The 12,620-nt window shown below is 32.5% G+C and overlaps 5 protein-coding genes across 9 annotated transcripts in view; 2 read left to right on the top strand and 3 right to left on the bottom strand.

Annotated features, from left to right (window-relative positions):
* The window catches only part of LOC116338478 (protein held out wings), a 29,728-nt gene extending 28,836 nt beyond the window's left edge, over positions 1 to 892 (bottom strand). For 2 of the 5 annotated variants that reach the window (XR_004200895.1, XM_031763760.1), the window contains exon 1: positions 725 to 892. The gene's annotated coding sequence lies outside the window, so the exon portion shown is untranslated. Of the gene's footprint in view, positions 1 to 154; positions 321 to 356; positions 501 to 724 lie in introns of those variants that run through there. The other 3 variants (XR_004200896.1, XR_004200897.1, XR_004200898.1) reach the window with 3 other exon arrangements.
* A 622-nt stretch (positions 893 to 1,514) lies between these two features.
* Positions 1,515 to 4,238, top strand: LOC116338477 (RING-type E3 ubiquitin-protein ligase PPIL2). Its single transcript, XM_031763758.1, has 7 exons — positions 1,515 to 1,656; positions 1,924 to 2,147; positions 2,240 to 3,206; positions 3,279 to 3,381; positions 3,594 to 3,642; positions 3,708 to 3,855; positions 3,916 to 4,238. Exons 2-7 carry the CDS (start codon positions 2,116 to 2,118, stop codon positions 4,189 to 4,191), a joined length of 1,575 nt encoding a protein of 524 aa, XP_031619618.1. The 5' UTR covers positions 1,515 to 1,656; positions 1,924 to 2,115; the 3' UTR covers positions 4,192 to 4,238.
* On the bottom strand, positions 4,224 to 4,773 carry LOC116338479 (probable peptide chain release factor C12orf65, mitochondrial). Its single transcript, XM_031763761.1, has one exon. It carries the CDS (start codon positions 4,741 to 4,743, stop codon positions 4,282 to 4,284), a length of 462 nt encoding a protein of 153 aa, XP_031619621.1. The 5' UTR covers positions 4,744 to 4,773; the 3' UTR covers positions 4,224 to 4,281.
* Positions 4,691 to 5,085, bottom strand: LOC116338480 (MIEF1 upstream open reading frame protein). The gene is made up of 2 exons (XM_031763763.1): positions 4,873 to 5,085; positions 4,691 to 4,806 (listed from the first exon to the last, which is right to left on the bottom strand). The coding sequence occupies exons 1-2, from the start codon at positions 5,038 to 5,040 to the stop codon at positions 4,768 to 4,770; spliced, it is 207 nt and encodes a 68-aa protein (XP_031619623.1). The 5' UTR covers positions 5,041 to 5,085; the 3' UTR covers positions 4,691 to 4,767.
* Positions 5,086 to 5,819: 734 nt separating this feature from the next.
* The window catches only part of LOC116338428 (protein lin-28 homolog), an 11,988-nt gene continuing 5,187 nt past the window's right edge, over positions 5,820 to 12,620 (top strand). The window contains exons 1-5 of the mRNA XM_031763661.1: positions 5,820 to 6,042; positions 6,984 to 7,108; positions 8,264 to 8,436; positions 8,503 to 8,623; positions 8,971 to 9,021. Coding sequence (XP_031619521.1) covers positions 5,976 to 6,042; positions 6,984 to 7,108; positions 8,264 to 8,436; positions 8,503 to 8,623; positions 8,971 to 9,003 — 519 coding nt within the window. The 5' untranslated portion in view covers positions 5,820 to 5,975 and the 3' untranslated portion in view covers positions 9,004 to 9,021. The remainder of the gene's footprint in view (positions 6,043 to 6,983; positions 7,109 to 8,263; positions 8,437 to 8,502; positions 8,624 to 8,970; positions 9,022 to 12,620) is intronic.

Here is a 12,620-nt window from a genome sequence, read left to right as displayed (position 1 = left end):
TGCAATTCTATGAATAAAGAGTCTTTATTAAATCGTGTGCGGTAATATTTTTTTGTTTGAGTGGAAAATAATTTCTGGCATGAAAAATTAGGCGACCGAAACTAAATGAAAACATTTAATTTAAATATCATGAGCATCACAACACTAGTCGCACCTTACTTTAAGTCAAAATAAACTAAATGATTCTTTTTTTTCTCTTTTTCTTCCAACAGAAATGTCGGTAGTAATTCACACAATTCAACTTGTTCTCTTTAAGTCTTCTTCTTTTTTTTATGTCGTCTTTGTCTTTTACTCGTCGATTTCTTTCTCTCGCCTTTTTTCTGTCGAAAGAAAATATTCGTAATAAATTCAATTACTTTTTATTTTTCGCGTTGCGTTTTTTTTTTCTTCTCTCATATAAAATTCTCACTAGTATGCTCAAATATCATCATATTGATCACAGTATACATAAACATTTCGCATCTCTTTTTTCATTCGTTCAAAATTAAATTCATTTCAGATGTTTGAAACGAAAAAAAAGTGTAATTGTATAGATATATTTGTGTCAAACGAAATGTATTCAATGCACATGAAAATCTGTTCATATAATTTAAGATTTTGACCAATTAACTGATGATTATTTAGATAGCAATCGATCGAATGATTAATAACAACGAAAATTTATCGATTATCACACTATTTAGCCAATTTAATCCTTTGAAATGGTTTAAAATGAATTATTTACGAAAATGTGTTGTGATATTATTCTCCGTATTGTTGTTGTTTTTGTTGTTGTTGTTGTTGTTATATTTATTATTTACTATGTGAATTTGAGTCAAAAACTGTACAGAGCAGCAGAGCAACCATACAATCAAAAAGTCAACCAAGAACTAATTTTAAATTTAGTGCAAAGTTTGGAATTCACATCGTAGTACGATTGAAAATATATTGCAAGATGGCCGCCCGCGCACATTTACCATGTATGATGGTGCGCACGGGTATTAGTGTTTGTTTGTTCATTCATTCGTTCGTCTGTGTTGTATGCATTGGTATTCAGCGGTGCATGAATGTATTGGAATTGAATCTGAGTATGTGCTCGGTAAACTGTGTTTCTCATCGCCTCTTTGCCTTTTTTTCTCTTCTCTGTTCATTTCGTTCACACATTGATTGTTGAATATATAAAAAGAGAAAGAGAGAGAGAGAGAGAGAGAGAGAGAGTCAATCTCTCACGCGCACATCGGCCACAAAACATTGGCTTTTTGATTTTTCATACCACATAGCGCATGATGATCGCATACGTCGGGGCCAATGTTTCTGTTTCGTTATCTGTCTATACTGTATTTGCCACATGCGTCGTTCACTTGCATCGTTGTGTTGGTGCGTCGCTCAACAGTAAAAAAAAAAACAACACACAAATTTGCTACAAATGCTGGTGCCAGTCGATTCTTCGAAGTGGGTGTGTATTTTAATCATTCGAATTCAAATGTAACTTTGTATTACGCTGCCATCATACAGAGCATCATTCACACGAGAAGCAAAACACCATTCACAGCTTTCTCATTCTTCATTTATTTGACTCTCGCCAAAACTAGCATTCAAAATATACGGCATTTATGAAATCATATCACATGCTACGCGAAACCTTTTATTCATGTAAACAAACGCTCGGAGAATTATGTAAGGAATATACGCATTGATCGAGTTAGGAATGTTGACTTTGCTGCTATATAACATTCAATAATATCAAGAAAATTTCAAATATTAATTGTATTTTGTCCTTGTAATTGTAAATATTGCTCGAATATTTTTCATTCTACTTCAAATGGGCTGTTGCATAATTTCAGTTTTCTGATAATATTTAAGAGAGACCATTTTATCTAACAAAATGACTTTAACAGTTCTTAAATATTTAAATACCTTTTTTTTCTCTATCATACATTTCAGTGGCTATGAACCCACTCAAACAAACAGTGTTGCCAGATATCAATGACACATATGAATGAAAGAACCTATCAACTTATTTGACAGATTGAATATACGATTTATTGGTTTTGTGCTACAAAACAACGACTTATATCCAAAATAAACAATTATATTTTTAATTTATAGAAGAAGATTGACCAAAAATAAGTCAAAATGGGAAAACGACAACATCAAAAGGATAAAATGTGAGTTCATTCTGTGTGGAAAATCATTTGAATGGCATTAGTATTGTTTATTGAACTCTTCTTATATATTTTTTTTATTTTCATATTTTTAGGTACCTAACGTACACTGAATGGTCTCAGTTTTATGGTGGCAAAAAATTGGAATCAAACGAAGACGAACATATTAAATTTAAGCGATTACCATTCGATTGCTGTTCGATAACAATGATTCCATTCGAAACACCATACAGTGATTTGGATGGGAACATCTTTGAATTGAACGCAATAATCGACTTTTTGAAAACGTTTAAAGTTAATCCAATTACTGGAAAGCCTTGCGATTCCAAATCATTGATTAAATTGAATTTTCATCGCAATGCTGATGGTGACTATCACTGTCCATCATTGTTTAAACCGTTCACCAAAAATTCGTACATCGTTGCCATTGCATCAACTGGCAATGTTTTCTCATATGAAGCGGTTGAACAATTAAATATCAAAACAAAGAATTGGAAAGATTTAGTGGACGATACGCCGTTTGTGCGAAAGGATATAATTACAATTCAAGACCCAAACAAATTAGAAAAGTTTAATATATCGACGTTTTATCATATTCGGAAAGGCTTACGTGTTGAAACTGAGGAAGAAAAATTGGAAAAGAAAGACCCACACGGTCGCCTAAAAACCGTATCGGCTGAAACAAAAGACATCTTGAACGAGTTAGAGGCGGGTTTCAAAAGCAACGAGAAAAAAGATGAAACAGAGGCTTCAAGCAGCCGTAAAGTTATTGCCGACAAATTTAATTCCGCACATTATTCAACCGGTGCGGTTGCGGCAAGTTTTACGTCAACAGCAATGGCACCAGTTTATAATCACGAAGCGGCCATATTGGACGATTGCATTGTTCGATACGAACGAGTCAAGAAGAAGGGATATGTTAGACTGAATACAAATCTTGGACCTCTCAATATCGAACTGTATTGTGATATGGTGCCAAAAACGTGTGAAAATTTTATGCGACACTGTTCAAATGGTTATTATGATGGTACGGTATTTCATCGGTCGATTAAAAATTTTATGGTGGGTAACCATTGCATTATTCAATCTAATTATTCATTCAAATTGATGAAAAATTCCATTCATTTGAATCAGATTCAAGGCGGTGATCCAACAAAAAGTGGCCGTGGTGGAAAGTCCATCTGGGGAGATAAATTTGAAGATGAAATTTTACCACAATTGTCACACACCGGTCGAGGTAAATAAATTATTTTCTTTCAGAGACTGTTACTCAGCGAAATATATGTGAGGAGCAGCAGATTTTGACTTTTTACTTTTAATACCTCACAGGAGAGGAGCTCTGCTCTTCAGTGCTCCTCTGGATCCTCCTTACATATATTGCTCTGAGAAACAGTCTCTGCTTTCTTTAAATCAAGAAACAATATCGAAAAAGTATCAATATCATTTTAGGTATATTATCAATGGCAAATTCCGGACCAAATACAAACGGTTCACAATTGTGAGTATGAATGATTTGATTCGAAGTCAAAAATCCATAAAATAATGTTATTTTTGTTTTACTAGTTTCATTACGTATCGATCGTGCCGTCATTTGGATGGAAAACATACGATTTTTGGAAAATTGGTTGGTGGAATGGACACGCTAAATGAAATGGAAAAGGTCGAAGTGGACAACAAAGATCGACCTATCGAAGATATTGTCATTGAGAAGGTGCGACATTTTAAAAATATTCAATTGAATTTTTATTTAAAATGATTAAACATTTTTTAGATACACATATTTGTGGATCCATACCAAGAAGCTGACGAGATGCTGGCAAAAGAACGTGCTGACGAAGTGGAAAAGCAACAAAAAGCAGCTGCCGAAGAAAAAAAGCGAAAAGAAAAAGCACAACCATTGAAAGTATTTCGTTCGGGCGTTGGTAAATATTTAAACACCGCATCAATATCAACATCAAGTCAACCAACGACGACAAGCACTGATGCTCCATTGCCAAAGAAAAAGAAAACTCAAACTTTTGGTTTTGGTAATTTCGGTTCATGGTGAATAAATCGGTTCTGTTTGAATAAATACAAATCTTTTAGGAATATCAATCATATCTATGTTTTATTTTCTATATTTATACTTTAACAACATTTATTCAATATTTTCGCGCTCTTTCCACTCTTTTTTCAGTTCGTTCAGTTTTCTCTGTTTCCATGAACTCGTTGAGCTTTTTTTCATTTCTAAACGTTTCAATTGATTTTCTACGGATTGTTCACCATTCATTGCATTATCCAAACGTGTTATCATCAGTTTACGGGCTTCTTTTTGATTCTGCAATGCCATTCGATGTTTATGACATTTTACAACAATGCCAGTTGGTATGTGTTTCAAAACTATGCAATTGTTGGTTTTTTGCACCGCTTGACCTCCAGGTCCACTGCCACGAACCATTTGCATTTGCAAATCATTTTCATCGAGCACTGGAACACGAGAGTAATCAATGGATTTTTTGCTACTGAGTATATTTGAGGTGTGATATACGTGTTTAATGAATTTTAGTGGTAAAACTTGATTGTATTGATGACAAAGTGGATGAAAGAATACGCGAATCATATCTCAGTCGTTGTCTAGACCACATCAAACTACTCTCTTCCGCTGCAGTAGAGCTTCACCTCTCTAAAGAAAATAAAGACTTTTTAACAGTTGCGTACTAAAAAATTATGTAAATTGTGATGAAATAACCTTAATTTGGAATTCAATATCTGCTTGTGATTCCAAGTCCTTATTTAAAATGAACTCCTTGCGAACTCGTCTTCGAAAATAGGATTGATCTGTGAATTTCAATTCTTTGCCGTATCGTAATAATTTTCGATACAATTGCAAAACCTCCCGATTTGTTGCAGCGTTCATCGTATACAATGCAATAGTAAATTGAATGAAAAATGTTCTTGCTTTGGCACATTGACATATCGCTATCGCATGCCATTTGGTAGCTAATTTAGCATTAGATGGCGCTGACATAAAGTGCTTTTTATTTATTTATGTTAAACTATCGGTAATACAGAATTTTTGCAACAAAATGTATTTGTATTTATAGCTTTTTCTCTAGTATCTAAAGAAGAATTCAAATTGGCTGTTGTTTCGCAATCAGCCATAGAATAATATAAAATATTTCTATTTTCTTTCTATTAAATTCAATCCAAAATCATCTCCAGTTTCTTTTTTAAGATATATACATATATATAAAAAAATACAAGTGATCAATAAAAGGCGTTAATATTCTCTACGGTTAACTTTTGAAAAAAAAAAATCACTTCATTCGAAAATACAGTTATAATCAAAAGGCAATGATATTCACATACTGGCATACCTATTGATAAAATTACATCGAAAGGACATAATGCGTGCATGTATGTATCCTCGTCTACTATGATATCGATACTATTTTTTCTGAATGCCGGTGCGTCCGGACGCATGCTACGCACTATTTGCTATTATCGTTTTGTTTTTGTTTTCTCTTCTTTCCATTGAAATAGAACCAATGATGCCGATCTACATGTCAATACTGTTAGAGAAAAACACGTATGCATGTGTGTTTATGTTTAGACGTATATGCAACGGAGCCATATACGTTCACATTTTTTCGGTACCAAATTTATGTTTTCTGTTTTATTTTTCCGGCATTATAGGTCAGTCGTACATTGTGTTTCTCACGTAGGCCATCTTGGGCTAAACTATTTGAACTTTTTTTTTTAAATTTTTCTTCAAATCAAACAGTAATTTTCTTAATCAATGAACGTTTTTACTTAAAATAATTTGGACACTGTTTTGCCTCTTCTGGTAAGATGTTTGCGACAAAAATGGATGCAGAGAAACCATCAGATGTTACCGAAAACAAGTCAACTGCAGTTGGTAAGAGACGTTAATGTTGTTGTTTCTTTTAATTTAATTTAATTTAATTTAATTTAATTTATGAAACATAACATCAAAAGCAATGATTTCTTTGAATCACCAACATAAATCCGCATAAATCAAATAAAACAATTGCGCAAACGGTGATAGTGATTGCATATACTGTTGACTTGCCATTTTTGAATATGTAATTTGATCTTCAGTTTGGATAAATCATACTCAAAAGGTAGCGACAGTACGGTCTTTATAGTCAGGGTGTATTCTTGTTGTTTGGTAATTATTCGTTTGCTCTTACCTCTTCACAGGTAAATAAAATATTATTCACTGAAAATAACGGCAATTCAATGTTATGCGCCAAAACCGTGAGAAATTTTGACAACGTTCAATTTCGAATTCATTTTTTTTTAGTTATTGTTCGAACATTGCTTCATTCTAATCTTTTCATTCTTGTTTTTACGATATTGAGCAATCGAACTTCCGAAGGAATGAAAAATAGTAAAAAATACCTTCATTGATAAATGTATTTGTTCAGAAATTGTTGAGATTGTTTTTTTTTTTCACCAATTCAAAATATATTTCAAGCGATAACATTTTTGGGAACGAAAAACAAATGTTTTGAGTTATTGTACCACTTTCCCAATTCATTCGTTACATTCCTCACTAAATGTAACAGTCAATAGCTGTTTATCAGTGGTACATTGATAATTTTACTACAATATTTACAAAGAATGAATGTAAACATGCGCATTCTTTCTATGAATGAAATATTTCGACATTTGTTCATATGAAATGTTTGTTCAATGAATTTCTTATGTAAAAGCGAATACGCATTTTTTAATGATTTCAAAATTCCACATATTGATAATTGGTTAAATTTAAATTAGTTTCTTGTACTTCAAACGCGATTGATTTTTAATATATTCTCAACTCTTTTAAATCAGCATCTGTCAGTCGTACAAGAACAAGTTTGGATTTTCGTCGTGGAAAATGTAAGTGGTTTAACACATCGAAGGGTTGGGGATTCATTATTCCGGACGACGGATCACAAGAAGTTTTTGTACACCAGGTTAGTACATAAAAAATGGTTCTTATACCATTTTTTTGTCTCTCAACAAATGTTTATTATTCGGCTCAAATCAAGTAAAAAATAAACAAAAATTATTGAATAGAAGAACGTACTGAACCAAATAGTTTAGCATAGGGTTATTTTCTCTGGGATTTTATCTTGAAAATGCCATAATTTGAAAGTTTTGTGACTCTTTACTTAAAAACCCATATTACGGATTAAGATTCGTCACAGAGATACACATTTTCCTCAAATTAAAGTTTTACTGCAGTCATACCTAGGGGCGTACGACCAACATGGATATTCTGAATATATAGTGCATATTTGACAAATATTCGAATATGTCCCGATATATCCCCAATGAGCAAAATCACCTATTTAGGCCTACCAGCACGGTGAAAATCCCGTAGTTTAGCCATTATTATATTAATATATTTTCTCTTCAAAATATAAAAGTCTTTTTGCTCAATTTTTTATTGAATTTTTCCGTTCAGTACTGCGTGACACAAGAGTAGAGTTCTATTTTGTTATTTTAGATATCTAAATTTGCTGCCAAATATTAAAAAGAGTGAATTCCGCAATCGATTTTCCGAAACACAATAATATCAGATTATAGCATTGGAATATTACGGAATTGCCCGAAAAATTTTCTAAAAAGTGAACAAAATCCGACAAGTCCAATGCAAAAACTATAAACAAAACAAAACCGTGATGTTTATTATATTTCCGAGAATTGATTTCGGTATTGCCACACTTGGATTGTCCAGTTTTGTTCACTTTTGAGATTTTTTGTGCAATTCCGTAATTGATAATTGGCATTAGAATGCCATAATCTGACATTTTTGTTATTCTTTAAAATAATCCTTCGCGGAATTACTACAGTCATTATTACATTATTCAAAATTCTGCAGTATATACTCAAACGTTAAATATTACAGACAATAATAGAAGTGATTGTTATAATTATTGTACCAACGTAAGTGTTTTATAACCAAAACAATCACTTCTATTGTTTTATCAAAAATAGCGTGCTATTTCGTTTCATTTCAAATGAATATTCAGCTCAATATATTGTCTGAAATATTATACTAGAATCTTCGTACAAAATTGTTATAAAGTTCTTACAAGAACTTATACAAGTATTAAACATTTCAGAGCGTGTTAGATATGACGGGATTTCGATCATTAGGCGAGAATGAAATTGTTGATTTTAAATCAAAACCTACCGACAAAGGCGTTGAAGCAACTTTAGTCACTGGACCGGATAATAAACAGTTGGAGGGTAGCAAAATTCACGAAAAGAGTAAAAAACGCTTTAGAAAAAGCAGGTACGTGTGCTTGCTTAAATAACGATTCTAGTACATGAATTGATTTTATTAATTATCATTTTTCAGATGTTACAATTGTGGCAAATTTACAAATCATTTGGCGGCTCATTGTACAGAAACACAAACAAAAAGATGCCATTATTGTCAGAGCTCTGAACATTTAATGGCCAATTGTTTACAATCAAAGGTATGGAAATGGCTATTAAAATGTTGTTCATTTTTGGCATTTTTTTTTGAGTAATTCCGTAATATTGAAAATTCAATGACATATTTTCACATTTTTGTGTCGTTTCCATTTAAATTGTAGTAGTCTGTAGAAAATCTGTGGTGTAACTGCATTCATAATTTGAGTTTTTGAGTGAAAAACCAGAAAACTATCAAAAGAAAATTATGGCATTGAATTTTCAATCTTACGGAATTACTCAAAAAATGTCCATAAAGTGAACAAAATTTAGCTTAATTAGTATGGATTACTTGTACATGTACACAAATAAGAAACACTCGCAAAAATAAACATCAAACTTCCATTTGCAGAATCTTGGAAAACAGAACGAATCACCAATGTAATAGCTGAATTCGCAAAAAGTACGTTATAACAAAAATGTTACCATCAAATTTGTATGATAAGTTTGAATCTTATAATTACATATTTGCAATAATAAAATCTATTTAAAGCTAAGAATTCTTTGCAATTCCAATAAATCTAAATAATTGTATTATAATATTATAACTAATATAATAAAAAACATTTATTGCTTTTTTTCTGTACGCCATTTATTCTTCTCAGTAATTGAGTTAAATTTTGAAGTGGATTTTGAAGTGGACCAATTTCATTTCACACTGAAAATATTTTCGATTACCATTCAGCTAGGGGGTTCCGACTTATACGAATGTTGCATAACGTAACGGCTTCGATTTGAAAGCGTTTCTTTTCATGTTGATAACGGCGACAATGTCCACTGATTATTGCTTCAGATTTTGTCTGTGAAAAAGGATAGAATATTGCATTACCATATGGATATTCATTTTGTTACACTCTTGCGTGTTTCATTTTGTTACACTCAAATTTGCCTACATTCGGGATATTTTTTTTGTTTCAATGGAATTTTTTCATATGAATCGATCTTGTGAGTTGATTTATAAAGTTTCACTCTTTGTAATGCACATTTTTCTGTGTTTCATTTTTGAAAATCAGAAATAATTTTAGTCATGATTTTTCTCAACCAATGATCATTTGTAATTTTGTATGTTATCATTCAGAAGTTTTACAAAGCATGTCCAATGGACATTGTCCATCAAATGAGAATTTAAGGAATTTTCAAATAAAATTGCTCTCGGTCAAATTAACGGGGCTGTACCGCTGGAATGGCAACACTTGTGAGCTTTTTACTTTTCCAAATTACAGCAAACCCATAAATAATTATTCTGTTAACAGAATCACAGGTAACCAATATTTGTCGTTATTCGCACGAATTCTCGAATTCAGGTTTCATTATTCATTATCTTTAAATTTGACTCGAATTATTTTAGACATTTAGAAAAAATTTACAGACAATATATTGAACTAACTGGTCAGTTGACGTTATTGTTTTAATGATGAATCACTTTTCTTGTTTCAATAGAAGTGATTGTTCATTGGCAAAATGGTTTTTGATAGTTTTTTTAATCGAATGGTAACCAAATTGGCCTCTAAAAAAATAGTAAAAATCTTCAAAAAAGAACAAGTGGCCGTCAAAAAAATAGAAAATGGTCTCCAAAAAATGCAAAAAAGTCACCAAAAAAAGAGAATGGCCTCCAAAAAAGAGAAAAGTGGCCTCCAAACGTTAAAAAAATGGCCGGCAAAAAAATGGAAGAAAGTAACCGAACAAATAGAAATTGCCTCCAAAAAAATTAAAGTGTCACGAAAAAAATACAAATGGTCTCCAAAAAAAAGGGAAAATGGTCTCCAAAAAAATCCAGTTTGATCCAAAAGTAATGTAATTGACTCCGATTTAAATAAAAATGTTACTAAAATAAAGGAAATGGTCACCAGAAAGAGTAAACATAAAAAATGAACTTATTCAACAAAAGCTTAAATCAAAATTTGATTTTATAAGATGATTGCTTGGTCAGCCTCAATACATCATAAAAAGCTAGAGGGTTTGGACTCTTTGCGAGTACGGCTGTTTTCCGAATGAGTGGATATGATGTACTTGAGACTGACCATCCCAAAAAAATAGCACGACGTGTTCGATATATTTGGATGGTCCAAGCGACTGTATACCAAAGGTGTAATCAATTATTTTTTTGTTGAGAAGCATTCCAGCTTCAAAACACATTAATTTATGGAGATGTGTGATATCTTTAGTACATTCTTCGGTTTTTGGTAAGAAACATCGAACATTTTGAGTAAAAACTCTTCTATTTTCCAATTTTTGGTGGATTAGTCTTGTGTATAAGATACGGTTGGACAGCCCTTGGGCCATGGATCAAGAAAAAATATCAAAGTTTTAAAATCGGTCCACCTGTCTTCAAAATATGGTCCTTTCAAGAAAAGGGTCAAAATTCAGTTCTACGGCCATAGCACTAAATGAGGTCTTGCCCCTGAAGTATCGATGATTCTAGAGCTCGTTACCTTTCCAACGATACCTCAAACGTCAAAATCGATCAATCCGTTCGAAAAATTTATTATTTTAAAAATTTCATATGAATCTCCATGAAAAATCAAAATGTCTGCGTGTCTGTCCGCGATTTTGCGTAGTTGTTTCTGATCTTTTTGAAACTTTCTGTGATTAAAGTACACAAAAAACTAAGAGTTTTTTGTTGCGGCACTTTTCGATTTGGCCACCATGTTGGCCGTGTTCGGCCTTCAAAAGTCACTTTTTGACTTTTGTCCCTACAGTCACCGGGTTAAAAAAATTCCAATTTGGAGTGGCCAAATCGGCTAAAAACCTAAAAGTTACCGTTCGGCCGGACACATAACGACCATTATCTCAAAAACTAGCCTTACTTGGTCCATTGAAAATTTCACCGATTTTAGGCCCAAGTCTAAGCCGCATAGCTTATATCCCAGAAAATTCTTGTTTTCAAGAATTGACCTTCGATAGTGCAAAAATGGCCAAAAATGGCAGTTTTCTCAAATAATCGCTGTGATTGGCTGACAAATTCAGGGCATATGCATATTCGTTGGAAAGTTCTTGAAGTAAGCTATCAAATGGTGCCAATTGCGATTTAAAAAATTCAAGTTCAGGTGGCCAAATCGGCCAAAAATCAAAATTTGACCGTCTGGTCGGACACATAACGGATATTTTCTCGAAGAAGACTCCATAGTTTCTTTTGAGAATTTCATTGATTTATGCCCCAAGTCAAAGATAAAAAAGTGTTTACCACACACCACTGAAAATTGGCCGTTCCCCTTATGAGCCATAATTTATGACATTTGGAGCAAAAAAAATAACCTAAAAGTCCATATTTTAATTGTTTTTCAAAATTATTAAAATTCATGTGTGGAGATGTTTTGAATCTTTAATTTGGAAAGTTACTCTCACAAAATTACTGATATCAAATTAAAAACCTCTGACGAGGTGAAGATAGAGCGACAAAACCAAAATGTGAAACACAAAATTTCTGATATGTATCAATTTTGTGACGAAAATAAATGATAGATAATTTTTCTGTGTACTGTGAATAAAAACTCAATATACATTTGTATATTCGGAACGTTGCATTGCGTCATCAGTCCAAATTGACAGTAAAAAGAGAGAAATTTCTGCAACGTTTTGAATGTTCAAATGTATATTAAGTTTTTATTCACAGTACACAGAAAAATTATCTTTCCTTCTTTCATAAAAATATTTTTCCAAACTCTCGAAGGTTTTGAGTTCTTAGAGCTCACTCTGACTGGCTTTTTAGTTTCTCTACTCATTTGTATGTCTTTCAAACTTGACTTGCAGTAGGTGGAATTGGCCCTCATATAAATACCTTTCGAACTAATATGTTTTCAATTCACCTACCAGCCTGCCAAATCGACATCATATAAATCGGCTCAAAAATGAAGTTTGCTTCCACAGATTTATCATGGAGCGTGATAATGGTCTGAATTATGGCTGAATTCGGTGAATTAAGGTCCAATCTCAATTTCCCGCTTGCTAACTCTTTGGGTGTAGTACAAAAGTTCGCCGGAATTTGTCATTGAAATATCGATA

This window comes from Contarinia nasturtii, unplaced genomic scaffold, assembly GCF_009176525.2.
Source record: "Contarinia nasturtii isolate CC-2019 unplaced genomic scaffold, AAFC_CNas_1.1 Cnas_scaffold_414, whole genome shotgun sequence".
Taxonomy (NCBI): domain Eukaryota; kingdom Metazoa; phylum Arthropoda; class Insecta; order Diptera; family Cecidomyiidae; genus Contarinia; species Contarinia nasturtii.
Note: the sequence above shows the minus strand (reverse complement) of the source record. Positions and strands in the feature narration are given on the sequence as shown.